The 27,522-nt window shown below is 47.9% G+C and overlaps 5 protein-coding genes across 5 annotated transcripts; 2 read left to right on the top strand and 3 right to left on the bottom strand.

The window, feature by feature from the left end:
* Positions 1-1,173: 1,173 nt before the first annotated feature.
* Positions 1,174-4,743, top strand: NUU61_001490 (heavy metal translocating P-type ATPase; the record flags this gene model as incomplete). The annotated part of the gene is made up of 1 exon (XM_056652072.1): positions 1,174-4,743. One exon carries the CDS (start codon positions 1,174-1,176, stop codon positions 4,741-4,743), a length of 3,570 nt encoding a protein of 1,189 aa, XP_056515339.1.
* A 1,132-nt stretch (positions 4,744-5,875) lies between these two features.
* NUU61_001489 (uncharacterized protein) lies at positions 5,876-8,391 on the bottom strand (the record flags this gene model as incomplete). Its single annotated transcript, XM_056652071.1, has 9 exons — positions 5,876-6,055; positions 6,112-6,172; positions 6,225-6,394; positions 6,452-6,802; positions 6,853-6,996; positions 7,060-7,920; positions 7,981-8,033; positions 8,093-8,224; positions 8,286-8,391. Coding segments are annotated over 9 exons (2,058 nt in total), but the record flags the coding sequence as incomplete, so codon positions are not given.
* A 1,600-nt stretch (positions 8,392-9,991) lies between these two features.
* Positions 9,992-11,762, bottom strand: NUU61_001488 (uncharacterized protein; the record flags this gene model as incomplete). The annotated part of the gene is made up of 2 exons (XM_056652070.1): positions 9,992-11,532; positions 11,573-11,762. The coding sequence occupies 2 exons, from the start codon at positions 11,760-11,762 to the stop codon at positions 9,992-9,994; spliced, it is 1,731 nt and encodes a 576-aa protein (XP_056515337.1).
* A 2,018-nt stretch (positions 11,763-13,780) lies between these two features.
* On the bottom strand, positions 13,781-14,464 carry NUU61_001487 (uncharacterized protein; the record flags this gene model as incomplete). The annotated part of the gene is made up of 1 exon (XM_056652069.1): positions 13,781-14,464. The coding sequence occupies one exon, from the start codon at positions 14,462-14,464 to the stop codon at positions 13,781-13,783; it is 684 nt and encodes a 227-aa protein (XP_056515336.1).
* A 12,092-nt stretch (positions 14,465-26,556) lies between these two features.
* On the top strand, positions 26,557-27,093 carry NUU61_001486 (uncharacterized protein; the record flags this gene model as incomplete). Its single annotated transcript, XM_056652068.1, has 1 exon — positions 26,557-27,093. One exon carries the CDS (start codon positions 26,557-26,559, stop codon positions 27,091-27,093), a length of 537 nt encoding a protein of 178 aa, XP_056515335.1.
* Positions 27,094-27,522: the final 429 nt, after the last annotated feature.

The following is a 27,522-nucleotide window of genomic DNA, read 5'->3' as shown; positions in this document are numbered from 1 at the left end:
CCATTGCTTTAGTCCCAATCAAGCGTAGTCTATGTACATAGATGTCATTCTTCGTAGCGTCCGTTTACCTACGCTAGATTCCCCCATGTAAAAATGTTGTTCGCTAAAGAAATTTGGTAATTTTCTATTTCCTGTCGAGTGGTCCAAGGAAGCCAACATATTTAAAAATCCAGGGCGCAAGAAGTCATTATGGAACACGCGAACCCCTTGACGAGGCTAGCTAATCCGCTGAAATAATCCGCAGGAAAGGACGAAGAGGAAGTGATAGTTGGACTGGAGGAGAGGAAACTGAAACTGAAAACCTCACCACCCAGACGCAAAATATTGATGAATCAGTGACAGTTATGACGGTTATTTGTAAACTGAACCCGTTGGTGATATTGCACATAGGCCAGTAGACAAGCACAGATGATCGACCGGCGGACATTATTGCGACTGAAGCCTTCACTCCATATGCTCCACGCGAGAGACAGGATCGAAATGGTCATGAAGATAGGGCGCAATATCTGTACGCTGGCTGCGGCCACTGAGCCAGCAAAGACAAAATCAAGGATGATCTAAGAAAAATTAGACCTGTATATTGGAAAGCGTCCGTGCAAAATGAGACCATACTGGTAACCAACAACATGAACTGGACAATAAAGCAGACCCTTCGGGTAAAATCGACGATAGTAAGCGAAAGACCCGGGCAGAGAGAATTTTATCGTCAGGCCCGGGTTTCGGGGTTTTATCGATAGGGGGCGGACAACTGTGACACGACATATTAAATGATGGAGATAGAATGGTAATCAAATCTAGTTTTGAGGTTATGTTTCTTATAACTATGGTCTAAAATGCGGCATTTTCGCCAGCTTATCTACTATTCACTCTGCATTAGTGTTGAACCCGCTGAAGCAAGATCGTACTCGCTCGGCCGCACAAACCACGCATCCGGTTCCCCATAAACGTCATCTCCGGCGGACTGTTGCTAACCCTGGGACGATGCGCGATTAGTGCGTTAGTGTGGTAAATGCTATGATGCACTCATTCGCAGACTCTGGAACGTTCAAAATCAATTGTCTAATGCAGTCTTCTGAACCAAAGCTCGAGATCTATAAAAGCTCGCCACTCTCTACAAACTAGACATCATCTTTTTGTATCTTTGGTATCTCAGCCTCCCGTCTATCCGTTGTGATGGCTCCGAGTGATAAACTATTGCCGCCTCAGTCGAGGCCGACCACCATCCTAGTCAACAACCTACACTGCCCTTCGTGCGCGACACACGTCGAAGAGACTCTTTCGGCTCTCAAGCCGCCTCCTTTTTCCATTTCGACATCTATCCTTCGACACGAGATAGAAATCGTGCACCCCATTTCGCTCAGCACCGACCGCATCGTGGGCGCACTCGAGGCTGCTGCCTTCGAGGTTGACAGCGTTATTGTCCACGCTAACGAAGTTTATATCGATGCCGAGGCCTGTACCGCAGAACGTCCAAGAAGCTATCGTAGCGAGATAGAACATGATGCCCTTGCTCAATCTGAACTGCACATCGCAAAATGCGATGCATGTTCCGCACAGCTCGATATGCAGTCGTCGAAGAAAACCCCTACCGTTGGCAAGGAAAAAGTCGCCGGCAAGAAAGATCAGCACGGTCTGCAAGAGTCTCAGACAGAAGAAGAAGTTCTAGTGTCCGTTATGGATGACCGTCTCATTGACACTCGGGCGCGAGTCACACTGTCCGTCAGTGGGATGTCATGCAGCTCCTGTGTGAGTAAGATTACCGGGGTCTTGGAAACTCGACCCTGGGTGCAATCGGCCGACGTCAATCTCTTGACAAGTAGTGCCGTTGTCATGGTTCTGGACAAGTCGCACGTGGACGAGTTGCTCGAGACAGTTAGGGGAACAGGTTATGCCACGGAACTGATTGAGTGTGAGGAGATCCGATTCCAGCAGCCATCGAATGCGTCTGGGCTGGGTGATACGTGGCGAGCTTCGTACATCATCCAAGGCATGACCTGTAGCTCCTGCGTCGGGAAGGTGACCGACACGCTGAAGCAGTATGAGTGGATAAACACAGTGGATGTGAACCTCGTCTCCGCCAGTGCGACAGTGGAGTTCCGAGGTAAGGATCGCCTGGGCGAGATTCCTGGCATCATCAACGGCCTTGGTTACACAGTCACCCTTAGCGACGTCGAGAGCAGGACCCTCTCCGGCCAACCCAGCTTGAAGCGGTCGGTGACCATCCAGGTGGAGGGAATGCATTGTCCACACTGTCCGCAGCGGATTATCGATGCCCTAGCCGTCTATTCGGACCGATTGGAAGTGACCACGCTTCCTAGCAAGACACAACCCAAAATTTCCGTGAGCTATCTGCCCAAGGCACCAAATTTTACAATCCGGCATATCATGCGCACGATCACCGATATCGACAAGGCATTTGCCGTTTCGGTCTACCGCCCTCCGAGCCTTGAGGAACGCTCTCAAGCGATGCATCGCCGGTACCAATGGCAAATCACTCGCCGGTTGATTTTGGCCCTACTCGCTGCTATCCCGACTTTTATCATTGGTGTGGTGTATATGTCCCTGGTCCATAGCGACAATCCCGGCCGGATTTACCTCGATGAGCGTATGTGGTCGGGTGAAGCATCGCGCTCTGAATGGGCGCTTTTCATCACGTCGACTCCTGTGTATTTCTTCGCGGCAGACATTTTCCACCGCCGCATGCTCACTGAGCTCATGGCGCTCTGGCGACCCGGAAACAAAACACCTATCTTGCGCAGGTTCTATCGCTTTGGAAGCATGGATATGCTCATGTCACTGGGCACCAGCATCGCCTACTTCTCATCCATTGCAATCCTGGCCATCAATGCCTCGCAGCCACGCGGTAGCCCTAAGGCATCTCATACGGGATCGTACTTTGATGCGGTCGTCTTTTTGACCATGTTTCTGATGATCGGCCGGCTGCTCGAGGCCTACAGCAAAGCCAAAGCGGGAAATGCAGTTAGCCTTCTGGGCAAGCTGCGCCCGACAGAGGCAACACTAGCGGAAGCGGTTGAAGCGGGCAGTCTCTCCACCTCTCCGAACCCAAGCATAGTTCCAATCGACCAATTAGAGTACGGAGACGTTGTGCGGGTGGCGAACGGTGCCTCACCTCCATATGACGGAACTATAGTCTATGGAGAGTCACAGTTCGATGAGTCGAGTCTGACTGGAGAATCAAAACCGGTCTCCAAGTCTATTGGAGACGAAGTCTTTTCGGGGACAGTCAACCAGGCAAGCCCGGTCTTGGTCCGTATGAACCGCCTTTCGGGCGACTCGATGCTGGATCAGATTATCAACGCTGTTCGCCAGGGCCAGATCCGTCGAGCGCCAATAGAGCGTACTGCTGACTTGATTACGGGTTTCTTTGTTCCCGTTGTCACTCTTATCGCGGTGTTGGATTGGGTGATTTGGTTGGGACTTGGTATATCCGGCCAATTGCCCGACTCCTGGAAGGGCGACACCCTAGGAGGCTGGAGTTTCTGGTCGTTGCAGTTCGCCATTGCAGTTTTCGTCGTGGCATGCCCCTGTGGCATCGGACTCGCAGCGCCGACAGCTCTTTTTGTCGGTGGTAGCCTCGCGGCTCAGCATGGGATCCTCGTCAAAGGTGGGGGTGAAGCGTTCCAAGAGGCCAGCAATCTTGATTGCATCGTCTTCGATAAAACCGGCACAATCACTGAGGGCGGTGAGCCATCTATTACTGATCATGAAGTAACAACCAACGAAGGCGTCGATGATCTTTGGGGCGCCGTTATAGAGCTCGAACAGAATACCAGTCACCCGATTGCTAGGGCGGTGGTGTCTTTTGCCACCTCTAAGCAATCACCAGACCTCAAAGTACTTAAGGTGGAAGAAATACCGGGAAAAGGTATGAAAGGCTCATTCGGCTCTCGCAGTCGGGTCTCGTCTGTCCTGGAAGTCATTGTGGGCAATGAAGCCTTGATGCAAGATCATGGAATCGTCATTCCTTCGGCTAATGCCGAAAAATTGAGAGCCTGGAAGCACCAGGCCAAGTCTGTGGTCGTGGTAGGGCAAAGAACCTGCCCGGAACAATCCGCCACCGAAGCAGTCCCCTGGAAGCTCTCCATGATGTTGGCAGTGGCCGACGCTATCCGCACCGAGGCCAAGGGGACTGTCAAGGCTATCCAGGATCGGGGCATCGCGGTGTGGATGATATCGGGGGATAACCCGACGACTGCGCATGCGGTGGGTAGCGTGGTCGGGATCCCTCCAGAGAACATCATTGCCGGTATTCTGCCCGAACAGAAGGCGGAAAAGATTCGATATCTCCAGAAAACCCTGCGTAAGAAATCAGGCTCCGCCCACGCACTTGTCGCGATGGTTGGTGATGGGATCAACGATTCGCCCGCGCTAACCGCGGCCGACGTCGGCATTGCCATCGGTTCAGGGTCGGATATTGCGATCTCGGCCGCTGAATTTGTCCTCGTGTCTTCTCGCCTTTCCACTATCCTGACGCTCATCGATCTTAGCCGCGTCGTTTTCCGCAGGATCAAGTTCAACTTTGCATGGGCGTTGATTTACAACTGCATTGCCGTGCCCGTCGCTGCGGGAGTATTTTACCCCATTGTCAGCAATGGCAGCCATATTCGTTTGGACCCTGTCTGGTCCAGCCTCGCTATGGCGTTGAGCAGTGTCAGCGTCATATCTAGCAGTCTTTTGATGAAAACGCGACTGCCACTGTTCGGGTTCAAATCGGATAATTAACTCCTCGGAGCAGAACATTTTTATTTTGTTTTGGCTTTAGGCTTTGGACCCTGGACCTGCGCTTTTTATGCGCGCTTGAACGGATTGTTGCTAAAGTCATGAAGACCCGAAATGCGCAGTCGGATAACCTGGATTAGCTGTTACGACCGCCGCATTAGCCAACTACTTCAGTGGCTGTTCATAGAGGTGTTATTACTGAAAACCAACCAAGTTCCCAGGAACCACCAAATTGCTAAAATCATGTGCATAATCTAATACTCTATCAACCCCCAGATGTTCGATGATAACCATGTCCACCTACTCCACCAAGGGCCCTTTCTGACAACTGTGTTTCCAGAATCAGCCCCCAATTTACCATCCACGCGCTTTACACTGCCAGGCTATAACGCAAATAACAATGATTAGCATATGTATCACGCGGTATGCATAGGAATATTTAACTACTCCCTATATCTGCTTCGAGGGGTCGACATGGGAGTAGGGACTGCAGGGTATATAAGGACACTACGTGTATTTAGCACTTCGCGATCAGTTACATAGGGTTACTTAATTGTTAGTTACCATTAGCCTACCTAAGCGTATATTTCAGTACCTAAAGTACCTACTTGACGCCCTATCTGGCGCTGTTTCTCTTAACAGCATCAAGTAGGTGTATAGCCGGTGACCAGCTAGATCCGGGTAACATTGGCCCTCACAACCGATATGCCCTGTTAAACAAACCTTTGCTAAGTGTGTGTTCAAACCTAACCAGAAATTTGTTTCTTTCCCCGCTATTTTTGGACTAAAGAGCAATCATTTTCTCTGTTCGGCTTCTCTTATGCTGACGGGTACTTTGGGCACGTATTAAGATTGCATGGGTTAACAGAACGTCCCTGCTATCTAGGGCTGAAGACACCAACCTCCTCTAAAGCCGCGACAACTATATCTGTCCGAGGATGTGACCAATCAGTCACCTATGCCCATGCATTTTGCAGATTCCAGAAACTGCATCAACTCCCTATGAGCCACATCGGAAACTGAAACACCATTACATGAAGCCAAGGTACATATTCTTATCCACAAATTCATGCTAAACCCTCCACCAAGTCACATAACTATGCGTAGTGCCCAAAGGTCAACCGCCCTCGAGTCTTTACCCGACCACAAACAGCACACTAAACGCGATAAGTGTGCTAACTAAAGGCAATACTTTGGCGGCATTTGGTAAACTGCTGCCAGATGTGGCCGACGGATTCATCGCTGAGTGGTTGGACGATCCGACCAACATTTGCAACCGATCTTCGCCTTCAACTAGGACCAGCGCCATCCCGGACTGGCCGCATACTTAGCATCAATTTGCAAATGTAAAACGAGGGAGACGAGACAAACCACAATATGCCACTGAATATGGCAGTGAAGTATCCAAGCCCCAGGATTATCGGTCACATAGCTATTTACCGATTAGTTACGTGGCCACAGGAGTATTCTGGGTGTAGGCTCACCGGATTGCTAGCCATCCTGACGGTGGTAAATTCGCCGTGTCCCTATATGGTGGATCATCGAGGTTGATAATGGATGATGGCGCTTCCGCCACGGACTGATACGGAAATGAGCCACTGCCGGAACCCAGAACCCAGAACTTGTGACCATGAAGATGCATTGGATGGCCCATCTAGGAGAACGTTAGTCAAAGGAGATCGCGTACTTATCATTGGAAGTGATCACACACAGTATCCAGCGAGTCATTTGCGATGTTCATGATAATATCAATAGATGAGTTAGATGGCATATGTAGAGTAGTGCTTGCGTTCCAACCATCTGAATCATTTCCGTAAATAAGTGGAACCTTTGCCTCCGTATAGGGATCCTGGTTTACAACCCAGGTCACAATGTCAGTCTGATTGATTGTAAAAAATCGCGACATATCCGCAGCCTTAGACGAGGGTCTATTGCCTTCGAAAGGTGATAGCCGCGTCTCGGCCAGTTCACGAACCCCCTCCTTGGCCGAGCCATTGGTCAGCATCCAAACGAATGCTGGGTCCACCGAAACGTCTGGTGGATTAATATCCTTGCTATCTGCCTGCGTAGGATGTTAATGAGGATGTCGAATAAATGTGGTTGATCACTAACAGAGTAAGACACTATAGCCTGGCCTTCCAGGACCTGTTGCATATCACCATTGGGATAAGTGGCGAACCTAAGATAGTAGTTACCGGGTTGCTGATCGAGCTTTATCATTACTGAATATCGCTGGCCAAGGGCAATTTCCAGAACCTATGAAAGTATGGAAGTCAGAAAGAAGTATTAGATTCCAGGTTTCTCAAATGATGGACTCACTTGCACCTCCTGCGTTTTAACATAGAGACCATCAGCAGCGTAAATATGCATTGAATGACGGTCAAGTGATACCCTGAGAGCACTGACTGCTCCGGAATTGACCAAGTTAAGAGCAAGCCACCCCTGGGACGCATTTGCTGAGATAGTTAACTGGGGAGATGTAGTATTCGCACAGGTCTCTAGCGGCAGTGTGCTAATATTGTACCCTGGTCGAAACATCATAGGCGGTGTACATCCGCGAGCACCCAGTCCCATTGGCTGGTCCATGCTTGCTGAGCTGGCCATGCTCATCCCGCCTGTCATGGATGTGGTCGGATTAGACGGTCGCATTGTGGACATTGTCATCTGGTTAATGGTGTTGTCACTGGTGCTGTCATCCATCCTTTTCACCATTCCAGACATTTCCATTTCCGCAGATGTGGTTACCAGCGTTGTTGTGGCAGAAGATTGGTTCGCTGCAGTCGGTTGTGAACTTATCCCTAACCCAGGGCCAGCGTCCAGGACGTACTTCGGTAGGCATTCCACCCTACCAAATCCATTCGCAAGGATACTGTCAACGCAGCTAGGGAAGGCACCCGTTCGAAGATAGCGCGCAAATATTGTGTCTGAAAGTTCATGGGTCCAGTCATTCAAGAGGATAGAGACAGCGTTTTTCTCAGCTTGTATCATCCTATCACGATCAATGTCGTGCTCCACTAATCCTTCAAATGGCCTACGGCGGGACGGCGCCGGCCGGACCATAATAGGCCCGCGTACGGCATCATTATAGTATGCGCGGATATGAGAATGATACCAGTAGAATCCGTACTCATTCTTCACCGAAAACCGGTATGTGAAATTCCCTCCAGGTGGTATCGGATACTTCCAAGGTTAAATTAGTGAGAGGCCCTTTCAGGTAGCTGACAAATGTTCAATGCTCACTTGAGTGACTCCCGGAACACCATCCATATCAGGTGTCCCACGTTGTAGTATCCCTTTATTGAATGAGATAAGCACAAATTGCGTACGGTGTCTTTTCTGCATTATAACATACCGTGCCAGTGGAATGTAGTGCTAACTGGTAATTCATTTTTGACGAACACTTCCACATCATCTCCCTCATCAACTTCAATCATTGGACCTGGCTGTTGGCCATTGATGAGATAGACTTCACGTGAAAACCCATCTGTCAACAAATATCAGCTCTGTTTTATACTAGTTGATATCAAACAAATGAGGATACAAACCTGGACTGCGTTGAGCACTGTGCACAGTGAAGTTGAAGGTCTGCAGCCGAGCCAGAACACCTTGCGCTGCAAGGCACGCAAGTATTGCACGGAGATAGAACGCAAACACTGCCATTGTTAAGCTAGATTAAGGGAATAGCGGTGTTGAGGAAGCAGCAGACATTAGGATTTATTGCGCCCGCACCACCGTCTATATGACCTTGACAGTGATTTCACACGCGTGATTTTTGCGGATTTAAGTGGATATTAGTGGACTTTTGGTATCAGGGTACCCACTCCTAGCGGGACGAAAACGAAACATGCTAGGCAGTTTTAGATATTGGTCATTTCAGTCATTGGTGGTGGCAGTGCAAACTACCCGCTTGCCGCCTGCGGCGATCTAACCTAAAACACGTCGCGAAATGTCGCCTCGGGATTGGATCGCATCCCACTCTGTCACCAAATATGAGGGCAGTCAGGAGCACATCAGGCTGCGCCACGCTTTCTTGAGGAAACTTAATGATCAGTTCTACTTACGTGTGCCCTAGAAATTTCAAAGGCCCTGTAACTACCAAACTTTATGACGTAATTTTACGCACTAATCGCGCATGGAGGCGTGTGGAGCAAAATTGGTTAGTCTTTCTGATTGGTCTATAGAAATTAAGCAGGGTTATCTTCGAGCCATCAAAGATTGACAAGAAGTCGCATGAGGATAACCAGTATCTGTTCTTCTACAAACAGTCGACCTAAACGTGTAGCGCAGACAGTCGGATGTGTCCAGTGGCGTAACACTCCTGTATTATTAGCCCTGCAGCCGCCAACTCATTGAGGCGCCGCATCTTTTGGGCAATCGAGGGCCAACCGAATCCCAAGTACTATGCATTAGAATGATCACGTGCAGGACCCAATACCCAGCAGCACCCCCGGGATGCGACAAGAACCATTTCACCCGTTCAGTGAGCTCGCGGTGAGCTGGGCAGTAGACCCGATGGGTTCAAGGACACAGGACACTAGCGAAAGCGGTGTGTATGTCAAGAGGACACTGCTACCAATGCCCGGCCACAATTTACGTCCCAAGATTGGAGGACCGTAACCCAAGCACGTGACCGTGACCCCCAACGTGACTCATTTCTATGGGCGCCCCCAGGTTTTGCACCGCCTTTTTTCATTTTGTGTGTTTATCTTTACATCCTTCCCCATTCCATCTCCATCGTTGCTTGAAATGTATAGGTCAACATAGTACTTGTAACGTGCCCAAAATATTCTCTGGCATGTTCTTTAGGATGGGTCGCAAGAGTAAAAAAACTCTTTGTACGGTCTCTTCAAGGACATAGCGGCATCATACTCCTGGGACAAAGGAGTTGCCTCCCTGGAGTTGCTCCCTGAAGCGATGGAGCATGGAAAAGATTTACGCAGCCTTGTCTTTTGGGTATAAAAATGCCCTAGGAGATACATCGTGGCTCCTAGGGGCTAGTGATAGCATCCGAGGAGTCCTCGCTGCGGTCCTAGGAACAACATAAGGCACTCCCAGGACCCGTTTGTCCCTAGGAATTAATGCGACGAGCCCTGGGAACGACGGCTAACGGCCCCAGGAGCTTCAACTATTGCTCCTGGGAGAGCATATTCTATATTAAGTTGTCGCTGCATATAGGTAAAATTCGTGATTTATTATCATTGGAGATCATTCTATTTAGTGTGCAGCTAGAAGTATATGTCTCAAAACAGAATCAGGAGCTCCGGTACTTCGTATATCCTCGCTTTGCGCAACCCGGCGACCGGTGCAGGAGATATTGTTCTTTTCGAGGAGCAGCACGAACAAGTTCTTCAAATGGTTGAATTTCTCGAAGAGCAACAGCTGTGACTCTCCATAGGAGATGCGCCTCTCCTTCGTTGCGTTCATCGATGAGGTCCCACTGAAGACGAACGTTAGAGTCACCTCCAGGAGCTGATACGTTCATAAAGTTGAGTACTCCCATCACCATGGAGTAATCTAGCCAAAGATTTTCTTCAGGACCAGGTATTCCGTAGACGGCATTACAATCAGAAGAGTACCGAATTTCTCCAGCAAATCCCCCAAGAATGTCTCCCTCCTGGACGGTAATGGTAGGGCAAACCATGAGAAAGACATCATCTTTGGGTTGCATGGTGACAAAGATAGACTTGTTCCGCGTTGTTTCTGCCTTTGGCTGCAAGTCAAAAAACCCACCGAGCGATGTAGCTGATGGCTCGTGTGATCCGCTCAATTGAAAGACTGTCTCCTCTACACTTGAGGACCACCGGTTGATAGCGCTGTTCCATTCAATTTCTGAAACATTGAGCCTGTCCGCTACAAACGGCTGGCTCAGCCACAGTCTTCCTGTCAAATCGCCCTTGCTCTCTTCGGCAACCCGTTCTTCCAGTTGTTTGATATAGAAGCCATACTTTTCTTCCCAGAGCCGGACCATCTCTACCAAAGCAGCCCCAGCTTCTGATGAATAGCTTTTACAGAAGCGGTCGAATTCTTTTGTGCGGTATAAGAGGATCTTGTCAGCACCCGCGTTACGCATCTGGAACAACCGTTTCCAGAAAAGACGGCACTGCCGTTGATTAGCGAGGCTAAGCCCATAGCCTGCTTCCCTCATGAAGCGCTCAGTGGCGACCTTCTCTGCCATCGTGAATTCATCGAGAGGGCCTCTAGAGGTTGGCAAATCCTTTGGGTCAAGGAGGTCCGCGCCTTTCTTGATTATTTCCCAATAGACGGTCTCGTTAAATCGAGACTGGATACCTTGGCTTGCGGAAAATGCATTCTCCTGTTTAATTAGCTGGACTGCATCGGTATATTGCAGCTTGACTATTCCATCCACAAAACTCTGGATCTCCTCAACCTTCGTTGTAATATTTGCCTGCTTTGAACGGTGCCCGTACCTTCCAAGAGGGTCATTAAGTTTTATACAGTTGACAAGTATGTTTTCGACAATACTGTGCCGCGGTTCTTTAGAGCGAGAGGTGCTCATGTCCGTCAAGGGTGTCCCGGCCCGAGGGAAATTCACCGTTGTGCTCTCTTCATCCGTCAACGGAGACTCTGTTGGTCCGCCTCCTAGGGGTGACACGGCGTAATTCACCCCTTGCGGCATATCTTTGAGGGTAGTATTGTCCTTCACCTTGCCTCTGCTCTTTCTTTTCTTCTTATGAGAAGGCGTTTCTAGCCCAGAGTAGTCCACTCTGCCTCGCTTATCATGCGTGGGAAGTAACCGGTAAGAGCCACGCTTTGCATCGGGGTTCGGACTAGCTCTAGGGGTAGGAAGAGGTGGTGGATCTGTGATTCCTACCTGCAGCCGCATTTCGCGGACTATGCTTGTCAGCGGAGATAGTCGCTCGAGCCGCAGTCTGGGTCTCACCATAGTCAGAAATGCCAAGGATGTGTTGCTTGATAGGCTCATCGCTGCAGTCACCAATACCGCAGCTTACTAAAAGCTCCTGTATTTTCCCTGCTATCAAAGACTGGATAATTTCCTCCATGATGTACTTTGGTGTGGATGGGAGTTCCAGCCAGGAGAAAGAGAAGGGGGAAGTCAGGCTGCCGCTATTTCCTGTTGCATGGGTGACACTAATCTGGATTGGGAAATCTGGGGTCTAGACCGTGGCCAGCAGAAGGATTTGGAAAGTTCGAGAAGGCCGAAATGTGAAGCTTCAACTCACTTCTCTTAGTTAGCTACCATACTTTAAACGAGATCGACTTCGCCGTTACAGTACCTTGCCTGTATGCAATTGTGGGCACGGCGTTGCTTTTGGGACGGCGGTCGCATTATGCGGTTGTTTCGTCGAACCTGCACCTAGGTCAGTCTGAATATGCGGGGCAAAGCCATGGAAATGCAAGACGAAGACCACTCAAAATTCTCCGTGTCCAATCTACGGCGTTACTGTACAAAGAAATAATTTGGGAAGGGCTGCCATGGAGACTCTGAGCAAAGTAAAGACCAACGCTAAGCCCTTTACTAAAGTAGTTAGTCATCTATGCCTTATGTGAGTTACGCGTGACGTCCGGAAATACTTATTTTCCGAACATCGGGGGCTAGGAGCCGTGGTAGAAATGTCACCGTTACAATGATGCCGTTCCTGACTCTGGATTGGGGCTTCAGATGCCTGAATACACCTGCCAGCACATGCACCCAGCTAACAAGCGTCTCGCCCCGTTGGTGTTTTTAAGACTCGGTATCTTGATCAGTCCTGCAGGACTCAGCACTCCCGCAGTGTCCGACTGCTCTCAGAATTCATGGGCGTCGAATGCCTTGTCCTAGGTTCTTCCGCTTGCCGCCCTTCCCATAATTTCAACATTCATATTACCGTGAATCAGGGGATCCATCGAAGAATGGCTGATTAATAAACTTATGTATCATATCGTGCAAGAAAACGTAAACTTGTGGAAGTACATGACCGAATAACTTATTCAAGAGTTCCATGGCAGATAGCTCTTAGATGCCACTCTCATATCTGTATCATACTACTCATCAGTCCCGAAAGGTTTCAGCGTGCCCGAATCCTTTCCCACAGCCTGAAGGTCAGACCTTGGCCGAATTTCCACCTAAAAAATAATTCCCATTTGAGCCTGCAGTCGATTGCCTTCTGGGACGATTCGAAGACCTCCTGGTGGGGGCACCGTTTGCTATTTGGGCAGCTTCCTGCTGCGCTGCCAGGTATGATGCTTGAGAGCTGCGGAGTTGGATGATTCTGGTCAAGGGGTCATAATCGCCATCTTCCAACGAGGAAATGCACGGGAAGATATTGAGAATATAAAGGCCTTGGAGGTCCTGCGCCGCCGGTGTTGTATTCTCACCAGCGAAAGGAAAACGATCCCACTCGCTGTCATCGGGGTCAAAAGATTCGTCAAAGTCTGTCATAAACTTCTGTCGCGATCGCTGGATTGGCAGCCAAGCTTCGGCGGCGGTTTGAACTATTTTTTTAATCTTAGTACAAAACATATCTTGCTGCGACTCGGGAAAAAGGCCGCCTGCATAAGAGAGCATTCTCTGGACTACAGCTCCAATCTCGGCTTTAAGAGCGTTGCGTTCAGCATCCGGATCGATCGAGAGAAGCACGCGACGGCAAAACGCTTCTTTCTCGCCATAACTACCTGCAAGATGTTCGAGAGTTTCACGAAGATTGTTGCTCTTCGACAGAAAATAGCTGGGTTGGAAAATCCGTTGATTAATCTCCCTGAAGAAAATAGCCAGGATCAGTGCAAAGCGTATTGCCTTGGCAGCCGAGGAATTTGAGGGAATCAGAGGAAAATTTGGTGGTAGAATAATGTCCCCCTTCCTAAGTTTCTCCCAAATGGTCTTTCCCTTTTTAATCTGTCAGTAATGCGCACGAGGAAAAGCTCCCGAAAACCGACCTTAAGAATATTTTCCGGAACATCTTGCTCTATGAATGGGGACAACTCGTTTGTAGCAGAGGCCCAAAGGCTTGTGAACTCAGTCGTCCTATGGCAAGGGACGGGAAAAGTCAGGTCACAAGTGCTTGAAACTCTTTGACACAACTTACACAAAATCATCATCAATGTCCGAGGATTGGACTATGAAATTGTCCATTCTTTGGATATGGGCCCTGACTGCCTGCAGCTCTGTGCTCATCGAGGCATTAGTAGCTTCTAGCTCTCCGTTCTTTTTCTGTTCCGATGATAGCACACATTTCAATTTCGACCCCGCTGTCTTCATTTGATCTATCATCTTGTCCTTCTCTTTCGAATTGTTTTGCAGTGTAGTGATGTCTTTAGCAGATTGTGAGAGCTTCGCGTCCTCCTGCGAGCAAGTCGATTTCAAATCTTCGATTTCCTCGTGCAGAGACTCTACATTCCTCGATAATTCGGCGATTTTGATTTCCCTCTCGTGAACAGTAGCACGAAGGGATTCAATCTGAGTGGCGGAGGCTTTCTGCTTTGCTCTTTCTTTCTCGTTGGCAGCAAACATATCGTCGATGGTAGTTTCTTTTGTCTTCTTTATATGTGATATCTCCTGTTGGAGTTTCTTCAACTCTTCATCTTGAGAGTAAATCTCCTGACGCTTTTGAGCGATCTCGCCAAGCACAGCAGATGCAAACTCAGATTCAGGACTTGAGGCCAGTATACCTAGATATTTAATAAATCCTTCAAGTCTACCAGTGCTGGCCAGAGGTAGGTCATCGTTTTTTCCTGAGTTCAAGGATGAAGAATTGGTGGGCGGCATCATAAAGAATTGCTTTGATAAAATGTGGGATTCAGAAGCGTTGAGAAGCTGTGTGGTCTCAAATTTCCGTCAGAAAAGAGAGTTAATATATTCATAGTCACCTCATGAAGATGTTCGCTCTGCGGCAACAGCTTGGAAGCCAACGAGCCTCATGGTGAAGGGAAGGAGCAGTGATGCGGTTCATGCATGCAAGTGCAGGGTAGTTTGCGACGTGTAAGTGAGCCTATGGTCGTCAGCCACGCGACTTATGGCAAGCAGATGCAGAATATTCAAGACATTACGTGTCATTTCGACTATGGTCGCATCACCAAGACTGTTGCAATTTTGGAGATTCTGCGAAGAGCCAGGAAAACCACACATAGCTGAGGTACAAGACAGCCATCGCATTGATGGCCACTGCGGGGACCCACACTTCTAGCGCAGCTGAAAGGCCAATGAGACCAGTCCTCAGCGAGGAGTCCTCACACGACAGCATGGGTGACTGGCTGGGAATCGCCGTCCGCAGCCCCTGGTCGCCTCTAGGCTATCTCAAGGCTGTTATAGACCCAGAATGATTGGACTAGGAGAGGCGTAGAGTGAAGATCCAGCTCTTATGGCGCCTGGCCTTTTGTGTTTCACATGCTCTCCGGGCGTCGCTGCTGTGACGGATTTCCTCTTAAGAGGAATCTCCCATGAGGCGACCCCTCTCGAAAGGCGCCTCCTTTGTCCTATCTTTCAAGTGGCCTCAACTCTTGACATGAAAGAGTCGGACCATGGCATGGTAGATAAATCTTACATAAATCTAGTAGATACGAGCACTGTATAGACACATGAAAGGCTTATCAGGACTGAAATAAGCGGTAGTCTTGAGATAAGTTCTATGAACGAGCCCAGCCGATAAAATGTTTCTGATGACGGAATTTGGCCAAGGAATGAATTCTCAATAATCTTTTTTTCTTGAGAATTTGCTCTGATGACTCAGATTATTCTTGAGAATTCATTCCTAACCCAACTAATATCTTGAGAGCCATTTTCCGTGCTGTATTTGGTCCCAAGAAAAGAATCACGAGTCTCCAGCCTTCCTTGGAGTATTAGAGACTTTCGCTCCGAAAGCGAGGCCGTTTATAAGGCTTTGGCTTTCTCACTCGGCGAATCTTTCGATTTTTTTGACAGTTTTGAGAATACCATCATGCGTTTTGAATCTGTCCTCGGCCACAAGTTTTGCCTCTGTTTCTCTCGAAATCACAAAAACGGCGTTGGTCGCGTCCGCGATTCCCGCGCGAAAACACATCTGAGGACTCAGACTGTTTAAAGATTTAACATAGATGGAGAACCCTTTCCTCGTGCATTTTTTCCTATCATGGGCGAGAAGCCCTATTTATCATTCGTCGAAGGGAAAATTCTGCTTTCTAATCTGAAAAACAACTAGTCACCATACATATTATACAAGCTGCCGGTGGAGTTTCGCCAGTTGATTTTCGGCATCGAGAGCATGATTATATATAAGAGGACCTGACGGTGGGTTTGTCCATGAGAGGTTTTCTTGGAAGCCACCTGAATCGGCGAAAGTCAACAGTTGCAAACAATATATCGACCAAGAATCCAGTCCGGCTTGGATCTCTCAAGACAGATCGTCCCGAGATAAGCCAGATCTTTCAGATATTACAGGCACAAGTCGCCGGGGGGACATTTGTTTTCTACATCCGCTAGCCATGCTCATCATATGTGCAAAGCAATCAATAAACTGGGGCCAGCTATGGCCTGAAGATCCACGATTGCCGATACGACTTGCGGAATCGTTTTTTATATGTCCCTTAAAGTTGCTGAAGGTGGACGAAGTCCTAACCCTGGGGTTGATTCTCACCAGATTCCCACCCACAACTTTACCAGAACAATTCTGACTCCAAGTCTGGCCCACAATGCGGGCCTGGGGGAATCTGAGACAAGGTCGCAAGAGGTATTTTGTGTGCGTTGCTACGCTGCGACATGGTTTTCGGTCTTGCGACACGGCTTTCGGTGCGGCCAAAAGAACCTATTAACTATGCGATGACGTACACTTCTCGAGAAACCATGCGCCTGAACCGCCACCAGACCCACATGTGTGGGGAAGTGGTAGCTCCGTTCCTGGCCCTCAAAAGAGTGCCGCAGGAGGTTTGCCATAGCGATCTAGACTGGGCTGAACCAGCATCAGGGAGATCTGAAACAATGTTGCACGAAAGGGCCCGTGTTAGTTCCTTTGCGGCCTCCTCAATGTATCTCCCCATGACGTGCGACACCTTTCGCTGTCGGCAGGCGGCACGAGTAGCTGCCGAAAATGGAACAGCAGGTTGACTCAGCGAGGGCCATGTCGAAGCAAATCAATTCGTGCAGTCTCGTTCTCACCTCGGCTCACCTTCTAACTCACCCTCAACTACTATCCTCCTCCAAAGCACCAACGTGGATTCTAATGTTCGGAGCATCGCAGTAGAGCAAGAGTAGAAAGCACAGGCCATTCCTAGCGATTAAAAACCATGGCGGACCCGAGAATCGTAGCTTTTGGCAAAAGCAGCATTTTAAAAGCGCTTTTTTCCTTACTTGATTTTCCCTGGGAAGACACATCTGTCGTTCATGATACAAATACTTTGCCATGACGCAGTCGTACTACTTGCCTATAATACTTCAAACCACTCAGTCACAATGGCCAGAAGCTCCGGTGAGCAGTCTAAGGCTTACAGCGTGGCCAAGAAGTCACTACGACAGAAAAGAGATCGACGCAAGATGTCCCTAGAAAAAAAGTCGCACGAGTACAGCCAGTTGTGCGGCGCAGATGTATGCCTAGGCATTCGGATTCGAGAGTCAGGGAAGGTATTCATCTTCTCCGCGGATACGTCGGGATTTTGGTCCTTTCTTGGCCCTCATCTGGTATTCCTCGAGAAGCTTCGATCACTTTCAATACATTTACTTACTTTGATAGGGTGCTTATTATCCAACACCAATACAGAGAACCGAGAAGAATTTCTAAACGGAAAAGAACTTCGGTGGGGACAATAGATATGTCTATGTACTTCCTGTGACATGAAGCATGAATAGCATGAAGAGCTTGAGCAAGCCTGCAACAGCGTAAAGCCAATTGTGATGGCGATCCGATGATTGGCGCCCATGGCGGCCATATCTCAACTAACATGTATCCAATGTCGGGAAGCTGTGGTAAGATGGCTGCAGCCTTAGGCACACAGCTTTAGAGCAGGTGATCTGGGGCCAAATCTTTCTGGCTGTGGACCTACGTCCACAGCTCTCGGTCGAGCTTGGCTTTCAGTCTGCCAACTGGCGTCCAAGGTAGCTTTGCAGCCATGGCTGCCTGAGGTCTCTTGTTTTAGTTCGGTACCTGTTTTAAATCTCCAGATTCTCTGCCCACTGTTTCACTAGGCTCGAAATTAGCTAGCGCGCGTCCACCTGGAGACGGCAGATAGTGGATGACTAGTTATTTAACTTGCGATTGCTGCCGAGTGACATTTTTGACAGCGATTACTGCCTTATATCCAGGGCCGCTATGAAGGCGGCGGCTGGCTCAAATACAGTTTACCATTTCCTTTTTTATTTCCGGCCCCTCAATTGCTAAACGGCGGCCTTTCTACCCGTATCCTTAGACGGCGAGCCGCTCCTTGACCGTCCGAATCCCTGAACTGGGAAACAAGGAATACCTTGAGCATTATTCTCGCGATATTGTTATCAAGATAACAATCCTGACGGAGGGTACTATATTCAAGTTTATCCAGATCGAATTATTTTGGGTGGGCTTTGTCTGATATGATTGGCTCGATGTTATTCCAATCTCCACCTTACATTTATTTACGGCACAATACGGAGTATTGACTAGTTATTTACCTAAAGTGGTTAGCGTTTATCTTTACTTTGCTCAGAGTCTCCAGGGCAGCACTTCCCAAATTATCTCTCCACATTGTACAGTATTGTTGTGTCTCCTGGAATGATTATGTTCGTGCCTGGGAAAATGCAAGGGATCACATGGTGGATGACACACCCAGGACCTATCCAAACAGTATGAAATCTGTCAAGGAAAGCAAGCAGACACCCAGGTTGATAATACGATCATTTATTAGTCTGTATTCTAAGGTACAATGCAAATCAGAAGAGCTTGATCATTGTGGATTCGGGTCCTCCGGTTTAGCCCGATAGCTCGGGATGTAGCGGCGGTGGTCAGGGTGAAATAATTTCTCACAGAGACCCGGGGCATGCGAAGGTATATGGAAATGCACGGACCTACGCTCATGGTGGAGAAAGTGTTGTCAGATGGCCAATCTCTTCCTACCATACACTGATTTGCGCAATTTTCCTACAAAAAACGAACAATCGTTGAATGTTCAGTCAAAGTGTCACCCGGCGATCTTTTTTGCTCACGTTGAGCAATAGCTGAACCCCCAAGGCATTCTGTTTTTGTTTCCATTTGACAACAGTGCTACACTTGAGTGATTCGTTCATTGAGTGATTCGTGCATTGAGTGATTCGTGCATTGAGTGATTCGTGCATTGAGTGATTCGTGCATTGAGTGATTCGTGCATTGAGTGATTCGTGCATTGAGTGATTCGTGCATTGAGTGATTCGTGCATTGAGTGATTCGTGCATTGAGTGATTCGTGCATTGAGTGATTCGTGCATTGAGTGATTCGTGCATTGAGTGATTCGTGCATTGATCAATGATCGCTTATCCAAGGCACAGGACGCAGATATGGTGAAGATGCACGTCGAACACGAAAGGAAGGAAGGCATAAAATGCGTACTGTATATACACATCTTCATGGTTGCCAGTGAGAAAGGGATGTGGGGTGTGATGGGCTGAGAGCGGTTAATGCTTGTCTTTGTTCAGATACAATTGAATATTTTGGCTCTTGCTTATCCAACTTGATCTCCAAGTAGTCAACTACGCCTCTGCCCTCTCCCACCCGAACCAACCAGCATGAAACTGTAAACATACTACCACAGGAAGTATTCTCGAGACCTCTTCGATTGTTTGCTTCTATTTATACATATGGAATTGAGCCATATATCTTCCTTGTCTTGTTTTTTTTGAAGAACCCCCCAGCATTTCTGTTCGCTAATGCAATTACGGCTTTTATGTGAAAGGTACAGTGTGAATGAGGACAGTCTAGAAAGCGTAATATAATTTCTGCGAGTCACTGCTCGGCTCTCTCATCCGCAATTATAAACCAGAAGCCAAGGTGGTGGTATAAAATAAATGTGGCGATCACCTGCGGAGTGTTTGATTACATCACTTGGAGTTGACGGCCATTCCTTTGTTGGCCCTATCCAAATCTTGAACTGTTATAAAGCTTGGTTTGGGGTAGTAGGCGCACTTAAAAAGAATCAGCTATTTCTTCTGTGGAGGACGGAGCTCGTAGCATACCAATTGTGAGGCAAGGAAAGCCCAAAACCCCGAATCATCTGCTGTCAAAATATGTACCTGACCCGTCTCTCGCAAACGAATGCCTACGCATACATCTGCGTCGCACATCTTGCTGTACTCGGACGCCTTTTTCATCAGAGTTGTTTTGCGACGGCATTTTTTTTGTCTCTTCGATCTCCTGGGGCTCATAGATGAGACGGACTTAACAGCGGCCATTGTGAACTGGAGCCTTGCTTTTTGAGTGGCTAGGGGTCGAAATTAGTCTTGATAATACTGAGATGGATACTGTTCTTATAAACATTGATATCTCAATGATTAAATGCATGAAAAAATGTATTGCTGAAAATATTAGGTAGGAAATTGGCCTTTGTACATGCTCTGTTCATCATTGAAAGAAAGACGATAGTGATTATTTGCAGGCACCAACTAGGTGCGGCAACGATGAAAATAACAGCATATTTGTAAATCCTGCTCAAATACGCCGCAAGATTTGGTCAGGAATCAACGCAAATATCATATATTTGCGGGTTGTAAAATTTAAGCGTTGACTCTCAACAAGAGGCTGTTGATTGCCGACCCGACGTTAGATGAGGTTGGCGTTATTATGACTCCTTCACCAGAGATGTGTGTTTGCCAATAGGAGCGCCAATTACCCCGTTATTACCCCACTACTGTATGAATACGCTTTTACCTGCTATGTTCGAAAATGAACTGTTATGTAAACTGTTGAGGTACGTGCAAAACCACCTCAATAAAGAGACCGCGATGAATCGGCGACCGCGGTGAGTTAATCCTTTTTTGCACTCGTTCAAGACCAGTCCTGAATGTTCTAACGCAGGCCTGAAATCTACAAAAAGAACACATAACGGGTCTTGGCGAACTGCTGTTGAACGATATATTCTTTTCGTACTCATTTTTAGCAATAGTACTCGCCCATCCCTTCTTGAGTTGATGGCGTCTCATTCAACGTGGAGGCGGCAGAATGTGCAGCTTCTTCGGAATAAAGTTCACCCGGTCTCGACAGGGACTTGCTAACACGGGTGAAAGTACGGAGTAAACACCTCATTAATGCTCATGTTTCGCCACAGCACTTTTCTGAGTGAATTTTCTTTTGCTACTAAGTAATTACTGCAGTATGTACTGATGCGCTGATTGATCTAGTGGATCTGCATACTATCACCTGTAAAATGGACCTATCGCTTCTCCGGCTTAGCTTTACCCTATCACCAGGTTGAAGCGATGTTTATTCTCCTGAACACAATTATTATGGCCAAGGTGGTGAAGCACTGTTAAAAAGTGAGTCCTCAGAAAAGTGTGCCTGGTGAAAGACGAGTTCAACATCCTCGAGGGGTGGAGATCGTCTCCACGAACCTTCCTCACGTGCGTTTCCTATTAGTCCGGAGGCCCCAGGCTGTAGCCTTGATTTTTTTTTCAACCTAGAATGGTGCCTTGACTTCTAGGCAAGCATAATCGGATCCTTGTCCTTGTCAGACCGAGATGGTCGATACGTACAATGGTCGCTCTGGCTAAAATTGGAAAAACGGCGTTGCTGTAAATAGCATCTCAGTCATCGTGAAGCAGTAAGGCTTTTAACGTCTCATCTGCAATCTTGAAGATCTCAGAACTATGGTAGTTTCAAAACCCCTAAATCTACTGTCTCTCGAGCATATCATAAGGTCGCGTGATGTCTAAAGGGTGAGAGCTCTCCTAACCCGTGAGGCTTTACGAGGGAGGTCTGAAAACCTCAACGAAGGTGACGCTTTTCTATTGTTCTCAATATTGTCATAGGAACGTCCTTCAGGTTGTACAGTAAGAGCTCTCACCTAGTTGTGGCAGAAGTGTCAGTTGTGGATGACCCAAGGAAGGGTCGCCTAGTCGCCCATGTCTGTCCGGACTCGGGGATGCGGTTTAAGTAATTTGTTTGTGTTTGCTAGATCATTTGGTCAGCGGTCTGATCCAGTTGCCAGTTGACAGACACCAGGCCTAGCTGGCCTATGGGCCGGGGCTCGTGAGCCGGCTGGGACTAGAGGCTGCGGCCTGCGGGACATTGACCAGAATATGAGGGCTAGTGGTCCGACAAGCCACTGGCCAGGCGGCGCATGTCCAATGTTGAGGAACCGTGGTGGAAGGACTGTGGATTTACGGACCAGGACCCCAGTCGACAGACTGAAAACCCAGCCGGACCTAGAGTCTTGGACGTACGTCCACCCGAGACGTAGGTCCACAGCACACTTGAAACCATAGTCATCTGGCCACCTAGGCCTGTTGTCCCAATTTCTATGTCACTGGAGGTCGCAAGACCGTGGAGGTCCCAGGACCTGCTAAGCCGCCCCCTCCTGCCAACTCAATCCGCTTTCACCACGAAACTTGGCTATATACACGATCAGCCCTCGACTACACATTTAGTACTGTAGCTAGGAACCATTGCTTTATCTACGGTGATGTAGCAGCACCGTCTTTGCCATGGTAGATGTGAACGAAAGATTCAGAGGAAAAAGCGCCAACAGTCTGCGCAAAGCAATGAGCCTGGGCAGACTAGAGAGTATGGACAGCCCCTTAAGTGCTAGGGAGACTGCGCCACTCCAAAATGAAGAGAGGGACCTTTAAGCATTCCATGGATGGATGTCAGGATTTTGCCATTTCTTTTTGTCTTCTCCCACACATAAATAAACTGCATTCTAGGCCTGTGAATGTGTTCCTCTCTTGTTGTTCGAATACTAGTGCCGGTGATCCAATAGGGGGAGGGGGGGGGGGGGTGGGGATTCATCTGGAGTGGGAATATTTTTAGCTCGTATTATGAAGAGTCTGCAAAATATCACGATAATAATGTTAATGACCTGAGAATATTTGTGCACCTCAATATTATAAATGAGGAAATTTTATCTGGATTAATACTTAAAGATAAGAATGACCGCCGTTCCCAGGACCCTTCCCACTAGTTGTCAGGGATATACACGAGGTATACACGCTAAGCGGAGGACACGGACCCACATAGCTTATTTGGGTTCCCCTGAACGCGAGGAAGCCATCTCTCTTTTGCTTCCTCGCGCTACGTCTTGTATCTAGAGTCGACTAACGTAATCCACAAGCGAGTCGGCCACACAAGCGAGTCGGCCACCCCCACGAAAATCGCGCCATCTTCGCGAACCTCCTAATTCAACTAGCTACCATGCCACCAATTCGCTCTCAAAATACTAGAAAATCTATTGAGCAAGAGGGTAGGCTCTTATTAGCTATCGAAGCTATTCAGAAGCAAGAAATTCCTTCAATTCGCGAAGCAGCAAGCCGATTCCAAATACCTCGCTCAACGCTTCAAGACCGAATCTCCGGCCACCTAAATCGATGCGATACACGCGCCAACTGCCAAAAATTGACCCAAATTGAAGAAGAATCGATTCTTCAATGGATTCTCTCTATGGATTTACGCGGAGCAGCTCTTCAGCCAGCAGCTGTGCGAGAGAAATGGCCAATATTCTATTGGCTAAGCGTGGATCTACCCCCATTCAGTCTATCGGCCAGAATTGGGTCTATAATTTCATTAAACGCCATGATGAAATTAAGACTCGTTTCTCTCGTCGATATGATTATCGGCGCGCCAAAAATGAAGACCCAAAAATCATTAATGAGTGGTTCAACTGCGTTCGAAAGACAGTCGATGAGAACGGTATTCTATGCGACGATATATACAACTTCGATGAGACTGGCTTCGCAATAGGCCTTACCTCAACAGCCAAAGTGATTACTCGGTCTAAATACTACGGTCGGCGATCGGTATTACAACCTGGGAATCGCGAATGGGTTACAGCAATTGAGTCGATAAACGCATCTGGATAGGTGCTGCCACCATGCATCATCTTCAAAGGCAAGGTCTATATTGAAGGCTGGTTCGACGATTTACCTTCCGATTGGCACTTCGAAGTGAGCCAAAATGGCTGGACGACTGATGAAATCAGCCTTCGCTGGCTAAAAAGGGTATTTATACCAGCTACTGCCAGTCGTACGAAAGGCAAATATCGGCTGCTTATTCTTGATGGCCATGGCAGCCATTTGACGCCTCAATTCGACGAAGCATGCAGCGATGCGAATATCATACCAATTTGCATGCCGGCGCATTCATCGCATATTCTGCAGCCTCTTGATATTGGCTGCTTTGCGCCTTTAAAAAAGGCATACGGCAGCTTGGTTGAGAGGCAAATACGATGCGGTATCAATCATATCGACAAATTCGATTTTCTCGCTGCATACCCTTACGCTCGCTCACAAGCTTTCGATAAAGCTGAAACTATTCAAAATAGCTTCGCAGCTGCTGGATTAGTCCCATATAATCCAGATCGGGTCCTCGAGAAGCTAGATATTCAGCTTCGTACACCAACACCCCCGGGAGCAGCCAAGGCAGCCAAAGCAGCCAATTCACACCAAAAACGCCTCAAAATCCAAAACAGCTACAGCGCCAGGCTTCGTCGATTAAAGCTTTATTAAAGCAACGCTCTCGCAGCCCACCAAGCCCAACTGACGCAGCACTAAACCAGCTTATCAAAGGCTGCCAGCTTTCGATGCATAGCGCTACGATCCTCGCGCAAGAAAACAAGGATTTACGCGCAGCCAATGAGAAACAGAAGCAAAAACGGGCTAGATCTAATAGGCAAATACCTCGAGAGCAAGGCCTATCGGTTCAAGAAGCTCGTGAGCTAATATCGACGCCAAACCAAGCCTCTGAAGCTCAATCGACTGCCCCAGCAGACCTTGGTCAACAAGCTTCGCAGCTATCTACACGGGCGCCACCTCGCTGTAGCGACTGCCGCGAATTAGGGCATCGAAGATTACAGTGCCCAAAACGATATAATTAGGTTTTTTTTGTATATTAAGGCGTTGTGGTGAAAATAAATCGATTTGAATTCTATATGCTTGGTGGGGTGGCCGACTCGCTTGTGTGGCCGACTCGCTTGTGGATTACGTTAGTCGACTCTAGATACAAGACGTAGCGCGAGGAAGCCAACTCTCTTTGGCTTCCTCGCGTTCAGGGGAACCCAAATAAGCTATGTGGGTCCGTGTCCTCCGCTTAGCATGTCTGCCTCATGTATATCCCTGACACTGTGCCTTTTCGCTCCTGGGAGGGACCTCCTTTGTCCCAGGAGTATGATGCCGCTACGTTCTTGAAGAGACCATCCAAAGGATTTTTCACTTTTGTGACCTATTCTATGGTAAGTTCCACATTCTGCTTTGCTATGCCTGGCTTCGTTTGGAAGTTACTCGAGGTATGAATTACTCAATGGACGGATTCCTCAATGCATGGATTACTCAATGCACGAACTACTTAACTGCAACACTGTGCCAAATGGTGGGGGAAAAAATACACAGATATGTCGCGTCTATAGGATTTTCACCATTGATGTGGTGATTCAAGCTACGCTTAACGTTAGCAAGAAGAAGGTAGGTGGTGGAACCGTGAGTGTTGAATGTTCGTTTGTAGTAAATTGCTCGAAATTGGTGGATGGTATGACTCTCAAGAGATTGGCTATTTGACAAATTTTTCTCCACCACAAGCGAAGGCCCGTGCATTTCCTTATACCCTCGCATGCCCCAGGTCTCTGTAAAAAATTATTCCACCAAAGACTTTTCCGCTAAGTCCCGAGTCATCGGGCTAGACCGGAGAGCCCTAATCCACAGTCATCCTGCTCTCCCTTTGTTTATGTAATATCCATTGAGGTAACTAACTAATTATTCTAAAGAGCAAGCAAAGCTTCAATACGCGGAGATTGTGCTGGAATATCTTTTGATTTCAGAGCATGCATGTTTCATGAAAAGGTTTGAAGAGCTATTCTAAGCTAGAAATCCCATATTAGGAAAGGATTTGTTCCTTGTAGACGCCATTATTCCCCGCCAGTTCTACCGCGAACAGTCCTATCTCGTGCGCAGTGGTAGCATCAGATATGAATTAACGCTCACAGGGCGCTACGAGTGCTTGGACGTGATTGGTCCTCAGCTACTCCTTGCTCCACATTGGAGAAGAATACTTTTGCTCAGCACCTTTTTGAAGTCTTCTTCTAATTGGTCTGCCACCCATTTCTCCGCCCTCGGGACCACCCCTGTTCTCAAACTTTATGTCCTGAAACGAGGCACGAGTGGAAGGGCTAGGCTATATCGGCCACGGCTACGCGTAAGGTACATGGCTGCTGCCGCTAAAAGCTGGCCTGCACCCTCACTTGCCTCTGATTCGCCCATCCCAATGCGATTCCTCGCTTCTCGTTGGTTGTCGGCTTTGTTTCCTTATATCCTTTTCTTTATCAGCTAAGCCCCGAACCCGGGCTTCCATTAGTGTACTTACAGCTTGTTTGCTAGTCATTTGTTGGTCGCGTACGCTGTTTGCATGCATGCTCTTGCTACGCACTTTCATAATTTTTTATTCTTATTGGCTTGCCATGCGCTTGTACTGCGTGTTTGCTTTTGAATGAGGGACGGGTTTGGGCCGCAATGCATGGGCTTTAAGTACCCTCAAACCTGATGGAAACCCTGCGGTAAAAGAATTATATTGAGATCTTCCTCGGCTTGAGGTGCTATCCTTCAGAGTGATCTTCAGGGTGATCAAGGCGCCTGGTCTTAAGACTTCTCTTCATTCTACCATTCGTTCCATTACCGCAAAGTATACTTGCTCGGTAAGCGCTCTTTCGTGTAAATAATCGTTATGAAGTACGTCTCTCATCAACTGGCATATAGCAATGGATACATTCTGCCTCTCTCAAGCTGATGTCCATGGTAGTCTCTACAGAGTTCAATATGGGGATTCCATGACGACCTATGACATATACGAGGGCCTCGAGGCAGTTGATACGGTTACGTTGTATGATGATGGAGGGGATGAACAGGAAGAAGAGGATACTCTCCAAGAGTTTGGTGACGCAGTAGAGCAGCATTTGAGCTTGGACACTGACTATGAGAGCATTTTCATCTCGCTTTTTTCTCAGAGAAGACATGCTGAAAATTGGATGCTGGATAGGCATACCCGTTTTGGCAGCAGAAACTGCACTCTCCTTCAGATTGATACGGCAGCTCTTAACGGTCTTTTTATCTTCCGTGCTGAGGAGATTGTTGATAAACTTTCGCTGTCGATTCCCGAAGCAGCCCAAGCGAGTGTTGCTAGGGAGTACCTTATTGCTCATTATATACCCCCACATGCTATCATAAGAAGTCAAACAGTCGATGATATCTATGCAGGTAAGAACGCGCCTTTCTTGATAGATTCTGATTTGGCCTAGGAGCCAACGGTGCTATACCTCGGAACCTTGGAAGAACCTTGAGACCTTGAAGAAATTAAATACTAAGATACAGTGGATATAGCTCGGTATCCGCCTCGTCCTTCGCGGCCATCGCCTGTGGATGCTACATCGCCCCAGCTAATTGCACAGCTTGAGGCAATGGGAATATAATACGTGAACCTTCAAATATCATTCTTCCCTCTGTTTGTCACCAAAAAGGGCCCCTTGTGTACCAAGACCTCAGTAATTTCGAATGTAGACGATAGATAGCTCCAGTAGTGATAGAACGCGTTTAATCAGAAATGGGGAAGCATTCTAATGTCGCGGGAACACATCCGTAGTTAAGCCAAGGCGATATCGCAGAAAAGCGAGATAATGCAACGCATTCATCCCTCACACCCGCCACTTAATCTTTAGATCCTACGAGCT

Source organism: Penicillium alfredii (assembly GCF_028826965.1).
Source record: "Penicillium alfredii strain IBT 34128 chromosome Unknown utg000002l_segment0_segment0, whole genome shotgun sequence".
Classification (NCBI taxonomy): domain Eukaryota; kingdom Fungi; phylum Ascomycota; class Eurotiomycetes; order Eurotiales; family Aspergillaceae; genus Penicillium; species Penicillium alfredii.
Note: the sequence above shows the minus strand (reverse complement) of the source record. Positions and strands in the feature narration are given on the sequence as shown.